At 34.0% G+C, this 14,061-nt stretch overlaps 1 protein-coding gene across 1 annotated transcript; it reads right to left on the bottom strand.

The window, feature by feature from the left end:
- Positions 1-8,314: 8,314 nt before the first annotated feature.
- Positions 8,315-13,638, bottom strand: LOC140830379 (poly [ADP-ribose] polymerase 2). The gene is made up of 18 exons (XM_073193644.1): positions 13,469-13,638; positions 13,127-13,403; positions 12,915-13,027; positions 12,753-12,834; positions 12,251-12,486; positions 11,947-12,073; positions 11,614-11,669; positions 11,079-11,152; positions 10,873-10,919; positions 10,645-10,694; positions 10,363-10,425; positions 10,030-10,107; positions 9,721-9,831; positions 9,511-9,586; positions 9,278-9,420; positions 9,021-9,094; positions 8,834-8,939; positions 8,315-8,704 (listed from the first exon to the last, which is right to left on the bottom strand). The coding sequence occupies exons 1-18, from the start codon at positions 13,544-13,546 to the stop codon at positions 8,615-8,617; spliced, it is 1,881 nt and encodes a 626-aa protein (XP_073049745.1). The 5' UTR covers positions 13,547-13,638; the 3' UTR covers positions 8,315-8,614.
- Positions 13,639-14,061: the final 423 nt, after the last annotated feature.

The raw sequence follows: 14,061 nt of genomic DNA, 5'->3' as shown, positions 1-14,061 counted from the left end.
ATGGTTCCTGACGCAGATTTCTTCAACAGCACTTAACACAACTCTATTTCGTTTCTCACCTCAAGATGTATAGTAAAAGCTCAATTCGAAAATAATACATGAGAGGGGCAAAAGCCTTGGTCTTTTTATTCAAACATAAAAAATTATTATTACATAGTAACCTCCTGTAGAGTAGGAACTTGTTTAGCTACTTATAGCATCCAAAGTTAAAAAATATATATACTAAAACGAAAATATTATAACGTTTCGAAAGAAAATGAAGAGGTTGAATGATGTCATCATCTTCCTTTTGTCTTGGTATTTATAGAAGTCTTTTGTGGATATGAATTTCGGACTTCAAAACTTGCCTTAGCTTTTCTTTAATGTCTTTCAGCTTTGTTTGAAATTATTTCTTGAGTGGGTTGTTGAATTGTCCCTCCACTTTTTCTTGAATTGTCTTTTTTCTAGATCATTAATTTAGAACAACTGTTCTTCCATTTTTATTTCCTGGCATAACCAGTAGATATGTGTTTGGATCATATCAGCTGAAATCTCATTCCTTGGTTCTTTTAATCGTTTGTATAGATCTTTGAAGATTACCAGCTGCTTTCTTATCGCCTTAATCCGTCTTTTGGAAACCTTGAAATATGTAGAATACATTTCTTTGGTTCCAAACTTCGTTTTAATTCTTGTGGATTTTCTTGTTCCCATTTACTTTGTATTTATAGGTGTATTTGGGTCCAGTATTTTTAGTTAGTTGGCAAATTACATGCCTACTTGCTTTTGTCGGAGAATATTTATATTTTGTTATCCCCAGAGAAAAGTGATTGTGGTCACATGTCCACTTATTTTTGTCGGAGAATCTTAAAATTTTGGTGTCCCCGAGGAAAACATGGTTGTGGACTTTCACCACTTGGTCTTGTCTCTGCAAGATGCTTCATGTCTGACCGAGGTCTGAAGCCCTTGCCAAATTCTGGCTCTTTTTGATTTGGAGATTCTAGACAGATATTTCTGACCATATTCCCACATGAACCACGTTACAGAATTTCCAACGAGTTTCTTTACTCCCCGATAGCTTGCTATTCCGTAAAAGATTTATTTTATTTTCAAATAAATCTTCTGCAAAACTTGTTGTTTTTTCTGTCATAGTATTTAACAGGAATGATCCGTTTACCGAATTATGATAAAATTTAAATGAAAATTTTACTTTGTCCATCTCGGTTAGACAGACCCATAAACCTCTTGCTCTTCTGGTGGAAATGTCATTTTCATTTATTGAAGCAACAAGGGGTGTTTCTTCTATCGGATGATTTTTGATGAATTTTTTAACATTAATATCTGGTCTCCTTAACTTGATGAAATGAAAGGCTTCGTGAGAGTCTTTTACTACTGGTTCTAGTGTTGTGTTAAAGAAGTAAAGCTCCAGAATGTCTCCTCTGAACAAATAGTCATTATTTGCACATGTTTCATGAACCGATTCCTGAATCCATTTAGGTAGTTCTGAAATTCCGGGGAAGCTAGGTGATGTAGTATAAACCGAGGCAAAAGCCCCGAATTCATACCAGGCTTTTACTTCATTTGGATATGAATCTGGTTTCGTCCATGCCCTATGATATTTTCCTGAAACATCAACCCTAATTGTGGCGGGGTTAGTTCCTACCTTTTTTTTTAATCTCTCACATTTGTTGATAAACCTGAAATGGAGAAATTGTAGCTTCATTAGTATCAACCTTAGATTTTCCCTTGTCTGTATTAGGTCTAAGGTTGAAGTTTCCCTCTTTGATCCCCGAGGTGAAGGGTTGTCTTGAAAACTCGAGATATGAATCAGGAGTTTCAATTTTTGTTTCAGCCGACTCATCTAGAGATGATCCCGACTTAACACTTGTGTTAGGGGTATTTAAATCCCTTGCTCCAGGTATAGAGTCATGTACTCGAAAACTCTCTATTTGAGAAACCAATTGCTTCTCAATGCCTTGGAGGATAGACCTTTGTATTACAAACCATAGCTGAGTATAAGCCTGTAAACATCCTGTGATTCGATCAGAGATAATTCTTTTATCGGCTTGTTGTAGCCTACCCGCAACTTCTGCATTTATGGCAAGCTTATTGAACTCGTTTTAAAGCCTTTCAAGGTGTTCCCTCAAATACCTCTGTATTTTTATGATGACATCGATATCACCGCTGTCCATCTTTTGTTAAAAAATATGCAAGAATATTTTCATGAGATTTAATAACTACAATATCAAAAATATAATTTTGACATAATGCTTGCCATCTTAATAATTTGGATTCTCGGTTTTAGATTCTATTATATTCCTCAAAAAAGCTTTTACCTGTGTGTTATCAAATTTTAAAGTAAATTTCTTTGCAAGTAAAAATAATGGCCATTTTCAAAAGTCCTTTTTACTACATTAAATTCTTGTTCGTTGATATGTCATCTTATGAAAGAAAAGTTCACTGCAATATCTGCATGACTGTTCTCCTTCTGCTGTGACCTTAGTTAAAACTGCCACCCACTAATAATTATTGGCATCTGTATATAATACCAAATCATTTTCATCATGGAGAATAGCCATTTTGGAAGATTTTTACAAATCTTCTTGAGTTGGCAAAGTCCCTGGGCGTGCTCTTTCGTCCATATAAATTTCTCATCTTTTTTCAATAACGGACTGAACACTTTCTTTTGTTTTGCTAAGTTTTTAATAACATCCCAACAAAATTAACAACTGCAAGAAAACTTTGAATTTGTTTCTTTTTTTTTTAGCTCGTTTGAAATTTTTTTCACTTTTTATACTACATTATCCTGCAAAATTATTTCAGGCTTATCGATTTCTATTCCGAGTAATTCAATATTTCTTGTGGCAATGACCGCTTTCTTCTCAAATAGAACCATTCATTCTTTTTTACAAACATTAGAGAAAATCTCTTAATTCTTAGTATGTTCTTTCATATTTTTAGATGCGATTAAAACATCATCAATATAGACAAACATAAATTTGGAATATTATTTAAAGAGATTAACCATTTTTCTTTGAAATATCTGGGGTGAATTAGCCAATCTCACTGGTAATACTTCTCAAATATAGTGTCTTTGTAATGTGGAGAAAGCTGTGAATTTCTTGCTTTCTTCCTGCATCCAAATTTTATAAAACCCAGACTTACAATCAAATTTAGATAATATCTTTGTATTGCGTATGCAACTAATTATATATTCTCTACTAGGTAAAAAATACCCATCAAAATCTAGAATCTTATTAATTTCTTGGTAATTAATAACTAGTCTGGTTTGTTCCTTTTTATATCATCATGATTTCTTACACGAAATCTTGGACTGCTATATGGTGAAATTACTGCTTTAATTAAACCAAGATCCAGATGTTCCTTGATTATAATCTGTATATCCTTTTGATCAATTATGTTCATTCGGATAGGCTTGCATCGGAAAAATTCATACTATTTTCCTTCCTTGATTTAAGACAGACTTTGAGTTGATTTTTATCCTACCATGCTAAGGAATCTTCATTGCAATTTTCTTCGATCCTCTTCTTGACATCTTCTAATGATACACTTAATTCAAGCTCTACATCATTCTGATGTATAACTATATTGAGGTATTCTATTTCTTCTTGTTGGCGTTGTTTATCTGCTCTTAATTGGAGCATTGTTCTCCAAAAAGTCAAGTATCCTACATTTTTGGGTTTAGAAATTTTCTTTCATCACCATGCTTGCTGCGAAACTGAATTGGCAATTTTTTGTAAAATGTCTTTCTTAGTGTTTGGACTATGATTTTGTGATCACAAGGTGTTGTGAACCCGAAGCGTATTTTCTCATTTTCTTGCGTGTATAACTTAAGCATTTGTAGAAAATTATTTCTAAACAGAATGTCAGCTCTTGTATCATGAAAATAAATTGGTGATGTTTTTCCCTTATACCAAAATGTTTGTCCAGCACCTCCAATCGAGAGTTCTGTCATTTTAATCCCTTTACATAAGATTAAAATCCTTTTAGGGAATTCTCTTCAAGAAATCTTAGGTAAATCCTCGGCCAAATTATTTGGAAAAACTCATCTTTTGGATGTACAGATTCCAGCGCCTGAATCAATATAAGCAGCAAAATATTCTGCCTTATATTGTTCGTATAATATTCCTACTGAAATGTATATCGAGAATGAGCTTGTGGTCATTAAATTTTTCACATTTTATCATAGGCCATAAACTTAATTCCATATTCTAGACGTTTCCAAGGTTTATGATTCTCAATAAACTCTAGCCCAAGAACCAATCGATCTGGTTCTTTTCCTGGAATTCCTTTGATATGAACTTCCAATTCTCCGATATTGATCATTCTTTGGTAAAATCCTATCATAGGTTGTTCTAAATAGTATATAGTATTACAAGGAAATTGATTTTTTTGTTTCGTATTATCAAATACAATTTCTACTTCATTCCACCCTTCAGGACATCTAAGATTTCCTATTGTCGAAAAGCTTTTAGTGCATGTTGGGTTTCTTGGACAAGTGTTTTTCACGACCTGTACCTCGTAATTTTATCTCCTTGAAAAAATAGTTTTTTGATTCCAATCTAATATTTTGATTTCTGTAGAATCGGTTTGTCTTGTATTTGGATATATATTTCCCGTATTAAAGGAAACTCAACTCTTTCTGGATAAATCGCCTGAGCCACTTTTTCAAGTATATCAGGTATTTCAATAAACTCATTTATAATAAACAATTCTGAATGATGTGTATTAGATAGAGCATATGAAATTTGATAGATAATATAATACAGTCTGTTGTCATCTTTCATCAGCATTTTTTCTTTAAAGTTCTGATGCAACATCAAAGCTCGGTTGAAATCTCGATCTGCCAGGTTGCAGGCAATTCTTGGATAAATTACTCCTAAAATTTTTCCAGCACAAAGATTTCCTGAGTTTTTTCCCAGTACTGAATCTTGAAGGTTACCCATTCGTTTATCGTATATAGCGATATCAATCAGTGAATATATTTCTTCTTTAAAAGTAGCTTTTATCATAATCTGATTGTTCTGATATTGTTCATGCTACTTCTATCTTTAGTTTTTGTAATTCCTTCTTAATTTCTTCGGAAGGAATTAGTCGCATCTCAATTTTATTTCCTGTAAATTCCATCGGAATTGCCATTTTCTTTCTGGAAACTTTATAGATTAGATGCTGCTTTCTATTTTTTAGGCCAATACTTCTTAAAAAATTTCTACCTGTCCCGCAGAGAATCCCTGATACTTCTGAAGACTAAGATTTTCTCTCATGATCATTTGGATCATGTTATGGGATATTGTTGTTTGGCTAAAGAAACCAGACAAATCTTCATATGTTTCATGTTGAAACACCTCGTCTTCAGTCAGATTTTGATTCTGTTCCAATAGATCCTTCTTGATTTAAAAATTTCTCTTCTTCATATATACTTTCGTCTGAGGCCATATCCTCAAATCAGTGTAGTTGAATAAGATCTTGATAATAAACTGCTTCTTCAACATCCGAGGTTGGATCGAACCGTTAAATACCTCTTTTTTTCATTTTCTGGACAGTTAGTTGAGATATGACCTCTTATTTCACATGTCCAGCAGTTACAATCCTTAAAACTTTCATTAATTCGAGTGTGAGCTCTTTTGAAAGTTTTCTTCGCAGGTGTTCTTTCTATTCTTCGATATGTACTCGATGCTTGAAATGATATAATACTTCTTGATGATCCACTTTTTGCCTAGATTTGTAATATCTGGCTTTTTGTCTAGACCAAACTGTTATTGGTTTCCAAGAATTTCTTCCACTTCTGGCATAAGGACGAGTTCTAAAACTTTTCCTCTTCTTCCTTTGTGGTTTACATTCAATAATTGTTGGAAGATCATATTCTTTATAATACAAAGGAGTACGTTTGTTAATACCCTTTAATCGTTTGTAATTCTTTTGTAATGCTGCCAGATGACACCATTTTGCCAATTTTCCTTGAGAAAAGAGGCTCTTCATGTAAATGTATCTGGATTGATAGTGACATATTTCCTTATTAGCATTTCTCTTCAGGGACTTGGCATTTTGGAGAAGAAAAATTGCATTGCTATATTTTCTTTGACCCCTAATTTTCATCTATATTTAGTGAATAACATAATATATTCATCCACTAAATATATGTCATATAATTCAAGACTATACATAGCTTGAGTATATTTTTTTTCTTCTATGTATCTTAACTATTAAAATAATCTACTCCTATAACTTGTGCTTTAAAAAAGTAGACATTCTTCTGGCTATCTCGCTAAGAGATTATCCGGCTAGGACTGATTTTTTGGTTTCTACTAAATTCATGTTCCAAGAAATTTTAACCGATCTCATAAGACTTATTTCTAAAAGTTTAATGAATCCTCCTTTGTTGAGATCAAGTGTACCTGCTGCGATTCTCATAGCGGATATCCAATCATCTATGAGATCTTCTCTGTTTTTGAAGTCTAACACATCTAGGTTAAGCATAACCTCATAAAGATGTATATGTTCTAAAATCGATTTCCATATGAAGTTTGGTTCAAAAGAATTTGATTCTTCCTTGACTTCGTTTCTGCTGGGTGTGATTCTCCTCCAGTGTAAAAGTTTGGTTGGGAATATCTCATATTTATATTATGAGATCCCACACTTTCTCTTTGTGGTCCTGTGAATATGACCAGGTTATGGTGGGTTGTTCACCCCTAGTTGTGTTCATCTTTAGATGTACAACCTTGAGATTTGCAAAAGATCTTCTAGACCAATTCTTTCTAAAGTTAATTTCTTTTCTGAGACTGTTTTGATTAGATTGATCATTTTTTCTTCTTCGGTTAAAAGTTTCGGTATCAATTTGGCATTCCTTCTTTGATGTAATGGTTCAATACCAAATGATGGTGGTAACCTTCCTTCTGAAGTCTTTCTACTAGAACTTGGTTGTTCTAGGTTTTGAATTTTTGTTCGAATATCCTTTAATATTCCAAGAATATTAATACAACATATTGCCATATTTCTGTAATGTCTTTTGAATTTCTCTAAAATCTCCGGAAAGTTTAGAGGAATCCGGTACTATTTTTCTAGGAACCATTTATTTTGAATTATAAGTTTACCATTGGACCCTGATAAGTTCCCCTATTTTCTTGTTATCTAACATTGGGTAGATCTTCATGCTTCAAATATTCCAAAGACTTGGAATAAATCCTGCAAATAATTAATCTCGAACCTGGGTTCGGATTCACGTTATTTGAGTAAATTCTCCTTCTCAAACATTTAATTACATAATAATAATAAATTGTATGTTTGAAATAATTTTACCTCAACTGTGATACCATTTTCTCCCAGGAAAATAAATTATCAACATTGTAAGGTTATTAAGGGTATTTTTGTCTTTTTTAATTTTTTAGGGAATGAAAACAAAGTTTTTTATGTGTATAGAGTTGGGATAAAATTGAGTGGGTTTAGGGATTCATCTTCAATTTACCCTATTTGGAGCTCGAGGCATTTAGTTATTCCTAGCAGCCAACAATAATTATAACTTTCAGACCAGATGCCATCACAACATTCCCAAAAATTGCCAATTTTTCCCTCCAATTCACTTTTGTGACCAATGCAAACATTAATCCATATTAATTTATCACTCCAACATCATTAAATGCTATATTTTTGTCTCGAATAACCATGAGAAGAAAACAAGATTCGGTTCTATCATCTATGCTTTCATCAACTTATTTTCTTGTTCATACTTCTTTTTCTTTTGATAGTTTGAACCCATTACTTTACAAAAACTATCTTACTTATAGAATATATACAAACTAAAATCATATTAATAGTTGCAACTAGAAATAGTCTCGAGATGTTGGGAATTAAATAGGACTGTAAAAATCATTTTTTTAATAATTTAGTCGGGGAAGTACTTTACCTCGACGAGAAACTATCATAGTAAATTTTGAAAATTTTCAAACGATATATGTGACATATATTTATAAACCAATTACGTTTTCTCTAGTAATCGTAGCCAATATTGTTCATTGCATTCGTTGGATTAAAGGTATCATCGAATCATGTAAATTTCTTGTATTTTAATAAAGTTTACATTATGCATTAATGATGTAGAGAACCAAAGAAACATTCCAAATAGAAAAGCCTTGAAGGTTACCACTTAGCTTGGATGAGTTTGCATAAAATGGTCTTTCAGCCATGCATAATTTCTTTTTACATTTCTCCAATTTGATTGATCGGAAAACTTATTTGCCGTCAAAATATTAAACATATAAGATTCTTTTTTTAAAACTTAATTATATGTTATAAATTAAAATTACGTATTCAAAAATGTATCAATTGATAACGATAATAAATTGTATTTGAAAAATCATTTTTGCAATGTAAACAAGATAATCGATGTGCATCCAACCTCATACCACAATTTTAACTACCAATCAACACATATTGGTCTTGCTTTTCCTTTCCCCCCAGATGGACAAACATTTAGATAACTTCAACAAAGTACTTCCGGAACAATATATATGAAGTGAGAATCGATAATTGTATTAGGGGTTCCATAGTTTCATAGGTTTAACACTAAAAATTCATAAATCAATGGTGTCTGGGACTTGAGAGGCTGAGGTGAAGAAAGCTGTTATCTGAACTTGAAATTGACATGGACCACATACCGCATCTTAATCTGCTCCACGCTGTAAACTATATATTCATTATACAACAAACTTGCCTGGCAAAAAAAAAAACATGTGTTACTGAGTATGGTTCTTGCAGCAATGTAAACCACAAAGATTGTAAGTAAATTAAGGAAAGTTGGAAGGAAGAATCTCAAAAATGACATTTAATAGGTAGGAAAGACCTTTGGCCCTGGTTGCTTTTTTGGTTTTCCTAACGGAACAACAACACCATCGTCAAGCGTTTGAGCCTCTCCAATATCTGGAGCAGTACCACCGACCCCTTTTGTGCTGTAGAATGATCCAGTATATCATTAATTCCAATATTTAGTGCTATCAGGACTAAGGCGTCAAATTAGTGAGATAACAAACCTTAGCTTTCCAGGAGGTAATCTGTTAGCATCATAGTTTGCCGCCAGCAGCTCAGCCATGTCTCCCAAAGCAACCTAGGTGGAAAGCATTTGCAATACATACATAATGAACAACATGATGATTCATTGATTAAGAGCTTGTCGAATTCAATACTCCATGGCAAAAGGGTAAACTTTATAAGATAAATTGTAGTTCCAGCGTCTCATATATTCCAAGAAAAAACTCGTGTTAGTAATCCAAAAGGCATTTCCAATCACCTCACATAGAAGCAGCACACCAGAGGGGGAACTACTATATGCACAGCAATAGTTTGCACTTTTGGAGAACATGTCGGCAAAATAGACACCTTTCCCAAACATATAACCTGTTGAAGGAGCTTCTGGAGGAGCAATGCGTAGACCTAGCAATTTTTTTCAAATCAAAGAACCTAATCAAATATAGCAAGATCAATTCCACTTATATTACATTTTTATTTTCTTCAGGCAAATACCTTGGGACAAAATCCCAGTCCAGTTTGTGAGTCGGGAACCATGCCATAGAAGCATTCTGTTTTTTGTCTCAGCAAACTGTATATCAGAATATAATGAACTCCGTCATACTTAAAGCCTAAAGGCAGATATGGCATAAAGAAAGAATAAGTTTTTTACACCACATCTTTCTTTTGTATAAAAGAGAACTCAAATTTAGATTCACTAAGCACCTTCTTGAACCTTTCAGCTTCACCCTCTCTCGATACCCTAAATATCTGAACGATATCAATAGCATAATTCTCGTGTGTCTTTGCATGAGTGTTCACCGTGTACTTTTCAATCTGTGGCATAAAGAGATTTATTTAATCAGCAGGATCTCAGAGAGCACATAAGTAAAAGTTAACAATGTAACACCGATAAATGAACTACACTATCAACGTTGTAAATTTCATGACAACAGAAGCACGAGTTCTATTTAAAGGAAACCTTATAGGCCAAATGAACAAGAAAACAAAGGAAAAAAATAAAAATATTATTACCATGGCGTACTCTTCAGAGTTCACTTCAAGTGGAGTCAGTTCACAGTGAAGCCGCCTGTATTGAGAATCCAAGGGATCCTGCAAGCCAGAGGCAGAATAATAAGAGTTAAAACTGATAATCATGGAGGGAGACGATATAAAAACAAAGAAGCAGCTAGACTCTGACAAGAATCTAAATGATGAGACTCTTAGTGTAATCAAGAATACAAAGAAGATGCATCTGTGCATGGTTATATATAACTAATATATTATGCCGGATCAAGATTCGTATTGCAAGGACAAGGACAAAATATCAAATTTTCAATCAAGAGTAACAGAGTTGATGGGCCATACCTCCAAATCAATGTCATCCTCCAGCAATTTTGTTGCTACCTCTATTTCACCCAGTGCTTCTACCTGTACGTTTTAGCAAGAATCAGTAAACTATAAACACTTAATATGTGAGATATTACTAGATATGAAACCAGAAGTTTTATCTTGATTTATTTTGCCAAGCACTCGTATAATCAACTACATAATTCATTAACAAACACCAGCCAGGACTCCATGTTATAAAACTTCATTATACAACACATGCTGATAAAGGTATCAATCGTATAGGGAATAAGGAATTACCATTTCCAATTTGGTTTTGAGCTTTTGAGGAGTATCAATGATAAACAAACCTGCCATCACATTTAGCAATAAAGCCACTTAAAAAGCAAATAAATTTTTCACAAGCTTTCCGGAGATGATAATAAACCAGTTCACATGCATATATAATACAGCCAGCAACATAGATTATAAAGAAACCAATTACAAGGAAAGCTTTAAAAGAATCATGTAAGAGGGGACAGAACTCACTCATATTTTTGAAACCAAAGTCATGCGGAATAACAGAGTAAAATTCCCTGTCATTAAATAAAAGGCCTAATTAGGACAACACAGTCGCGAGTTGAATCAAGTTATCTTAAAATAGACGGGTTGCAAGATTGTGGTTTGTTTGCCAAATTTGTGAACATGTAAGGAAAATGTAAAAGATAAACATGTGATATGGACTGAACACTTACCCGCTTAACCGCTCAAGTGTTTTCCTATCTGCTCGACCAATTACATCAGCAATCCTTTTTAAGACATCATAACCCTGTATGCATTAAATTTAAGTTGCAGAGGCTTTACTGAGTTGACAGAGATATTGAATGAGTCTTTCTGTTTCCAAAAACAACTTTAATGACAAAACATGGGATGAAGAGGAACGTCAGTTCGGTGTTCAGAAAATTGAACATTCATCAGACCAGGCTTAACAAAATTTCAAATCAAATTAGCAGTGCACAAGAAAATTCATATTTTTCCATACTTGTACAAGTCTACAACTAGAATTTTCAAGAATAGAGATTTAAAATTGAAAACTCAAGGGTATGGAAGAGCAAGAAGTGAAAAGCCGCAAAATAATTCAAGGTATCATATACGGTGTCATTTGGATTGCTAAGTAATTTCTACTCACTACGATACAATCACATTTAGCCTTGAAGCTACAAGAGCTCACATGCAGATCCAGGACAAACCAGAGTAAGTTTCGCACATTGTACAAGTCATGCAACTCACCTTTATTATGGTCGATTTGCTCAATTTACCCAATGGTAGTTTTTCAGCATTGTATCCTAGAATAAGATGAAACAGAAGCGTAATCAAAAGTTTCTGTACTTTATGACAGTTACATGTCAAAGTTCACCACGAATGCTTCACAACAAGCTTTTATAAAGTTTGCTATTTGCCTGAAAAATCTGACTATGCGAGGGAGAAGCCATAAAAAATATGAGAGAGGAAAAGCACTGGGGTCATGAAAGAAACAATATAATGCTCGGAAAGAATATAGAAGTACTGGTGCCATCAATATTTTGTAGAAAATGTAAAAGCCAAAAACTTGATGTTACTGACCTATTTCCATCATCTGTTGCTTCATCATGTCAGTGTTGCAAATAAGAGAGATGAATTTTGCTACACGAGGCTCAAGCTTCGACTCTTGAGTTTCAGTTTTTGATGTAGATTCCTGTTTTCGTTGAACCTATAGATGATTCTTAAGGATTTCAGATCCCTAAGCTTTGCTAAACAACGTAAAAAGAATTTGAATGACAAGCCAAGATTTTTATACGAAGCAGGTTGATGATCTATGTGCAAATGCTAGTAAAATTTCTCACGCTTGATCGATACAATCACATGTTAATCATTTGAAACAACGCACCGCTGGTTCATTCTCAGTTTTACTATAATCCATTTCCAACCAAGTATAGCACTTTGGATGATGCACAAAGTCTTTGCGACTGGACCAATAATTCTTCGTCTTGTCAAAGAACTTTTTCTCGAACTCGGAAATGGCAGTGTGTTGGGAGTTGTAGGGGCCACTTAATTTATCCTGTCCCTTCACACCAACTCTTCCCCATCTACTGTAGACCATGAATTGGACAGTAGCATCAGATTCTGCAATTAGAAGTTTGGCCATGAAAGTGAAATTTATCCTATGATATTCAATGATGGGTAGAGGACAATAAAGTAGTACAGCTGCAACTATTATTGCCTGATGTGCTTGATTTCTAAGTTATATAACAGACCTTAAATACTTTAAATCGCGAAGAAAAGTGCATTAAACCATAACATGCTGGTTAGCATCAAATATCTCTCTTATCCATAATAAAATTCTAGAGTTAAATGGAATTGTGCGCCAGACACTAAGAATATAGGCGTACCAAGAACTTGAATGACATAAAATTTGTTATTGTTGTCGCCGACATTGGTTTGATTCAGCATGGCATCGTAAATTTCCTCACCCTGCATGAGAAATAAAGTCACGACAGGCACTGTGTACTGAATCACGGGCTATTTGGATAAGGCAACACTTATTTTCTTACAACTCGCAAAACATGAAACTGGGCCTTAATATGGTCTGGCAGCCACTTATCCAATACGGCAGAGCCTTTCTTCACAGCTGTTTCCATTTTAGTTTCCTTGCTATCCTCCGGTGCTGCCAAAATCCAAAGATACCGCAAACGAGCGAAAATGATAGCTTCACGAAATCATGATGACGAATAGAATACCACCGAAAGAAACAGTAAAATATTACCTTGGTCATTGTCGCTTGGATTGTCATCCGCGCAAAGCCTCTGGAGAAGCTGTCTTTTAGTTCCGGTAGCAGAAATCCCTCGAAACTCGGCCTCATCGCGAAGCTGCTTGACACTCATACTTGCCAACTCATCAGCGGTCCTGATTTTGCGCTGACCATCGGAATCAGAATCTTTAACATCGGAATCCATCGGCCTCTTGCGCTTATTGCTTGAATCCCCATCTGTATCCGCCGATTTCTTGCGGTCTTCTTGTATAGCCGCCTCCAATCTCTTAACCTTGAAAGGAAAAAAAAAGGTGACAAAAGATTTCAGGGGAAAAAGAAGCAGCAATGTCAACCGACCAGAGTAGACTTAGTTCCGGTGGTGCTGAGACCGCGTTTGGCTAGTAGGTCTCTGAGTTGGTCCACTTTGAGATCCATCGTATGTTGTAATTAATTCAATTGTTGTTGTAAATAAATACAATCTCAAGCTTGCGAGGGAAGCAGCAAGCTGATCGCACTTGGATATATATATATATATATATATATATATATATATATATATATGTAAATAAATACAATCTCCAGCTTGCGAGAGAAGCAGCGAGCTGATCGCACTTGATATATATATATTAGTTATTCTGCACACGTGATACGTGTGTACAATATTTTTATTATTATCGATGAACTAAAGTGAAATTTGACAAATTATGGAGAGACTAAATTGATATTTGAATGATTTAAAAAATAAAAATAAAAATATGTGTTGAATTAAAAAAAACAAAAGTGTAATATTAGGATCATATGAGGGTAAAGTTGGAAGAAAATGTTGGTGTCCTCTATGGGTGGTTACTATCATGCCCACACACTTAATAATATAGTATAGAATAGTATAGATATTATATATATATATATACACACACACACATATAGATGTTTCATTATCCAAATCCCAA

The sequence above is a fragment of the Primulina eburnea genome, chromosome 4, assembly GCF_022965805.1.
Source record: "Primulina eburnea isolate SZY01 chromosome 4, ASM2296580v1, whole genome shotgun sequence".
NCBI classification, from domain to species: Eukaryota; Viridiplantae; Streptophyta; class Magnoliopsida; order Lamiales; family Gesneriaceae; genus Primulina; species Primulina eburnea.
The sequence above is the reverse complement of the archived record's forward strand: the minus strand, read 5'-3'. Positions and strand labels throughout refer to the sequence as shown.

Bases quoted from the DNA above. Each gene is read 5' to 3' on its own strand.
- LOC140830379 (XM_073193644.1), bottom strand. From the start codon at position 13,546: ATGGATCTCAAAGTGGACCAACTCAGAGACCTACTAGCCAAACGCGGT. The intron at 13,028-13,126 runs GTAATATTTTAC...GGATTTTGGCAG, and splicing joins TCCAAGCGACAATGACCAAG to CACCGGAGGATAGCAAGGAA. The intron at 10,695-10,872 runs GTGAGTTCTGTC...ATGTGATGGCAG, and splicing joins CTTTGGTTTCAAAAATATGA to GTTTGTTTATCATTGATACT.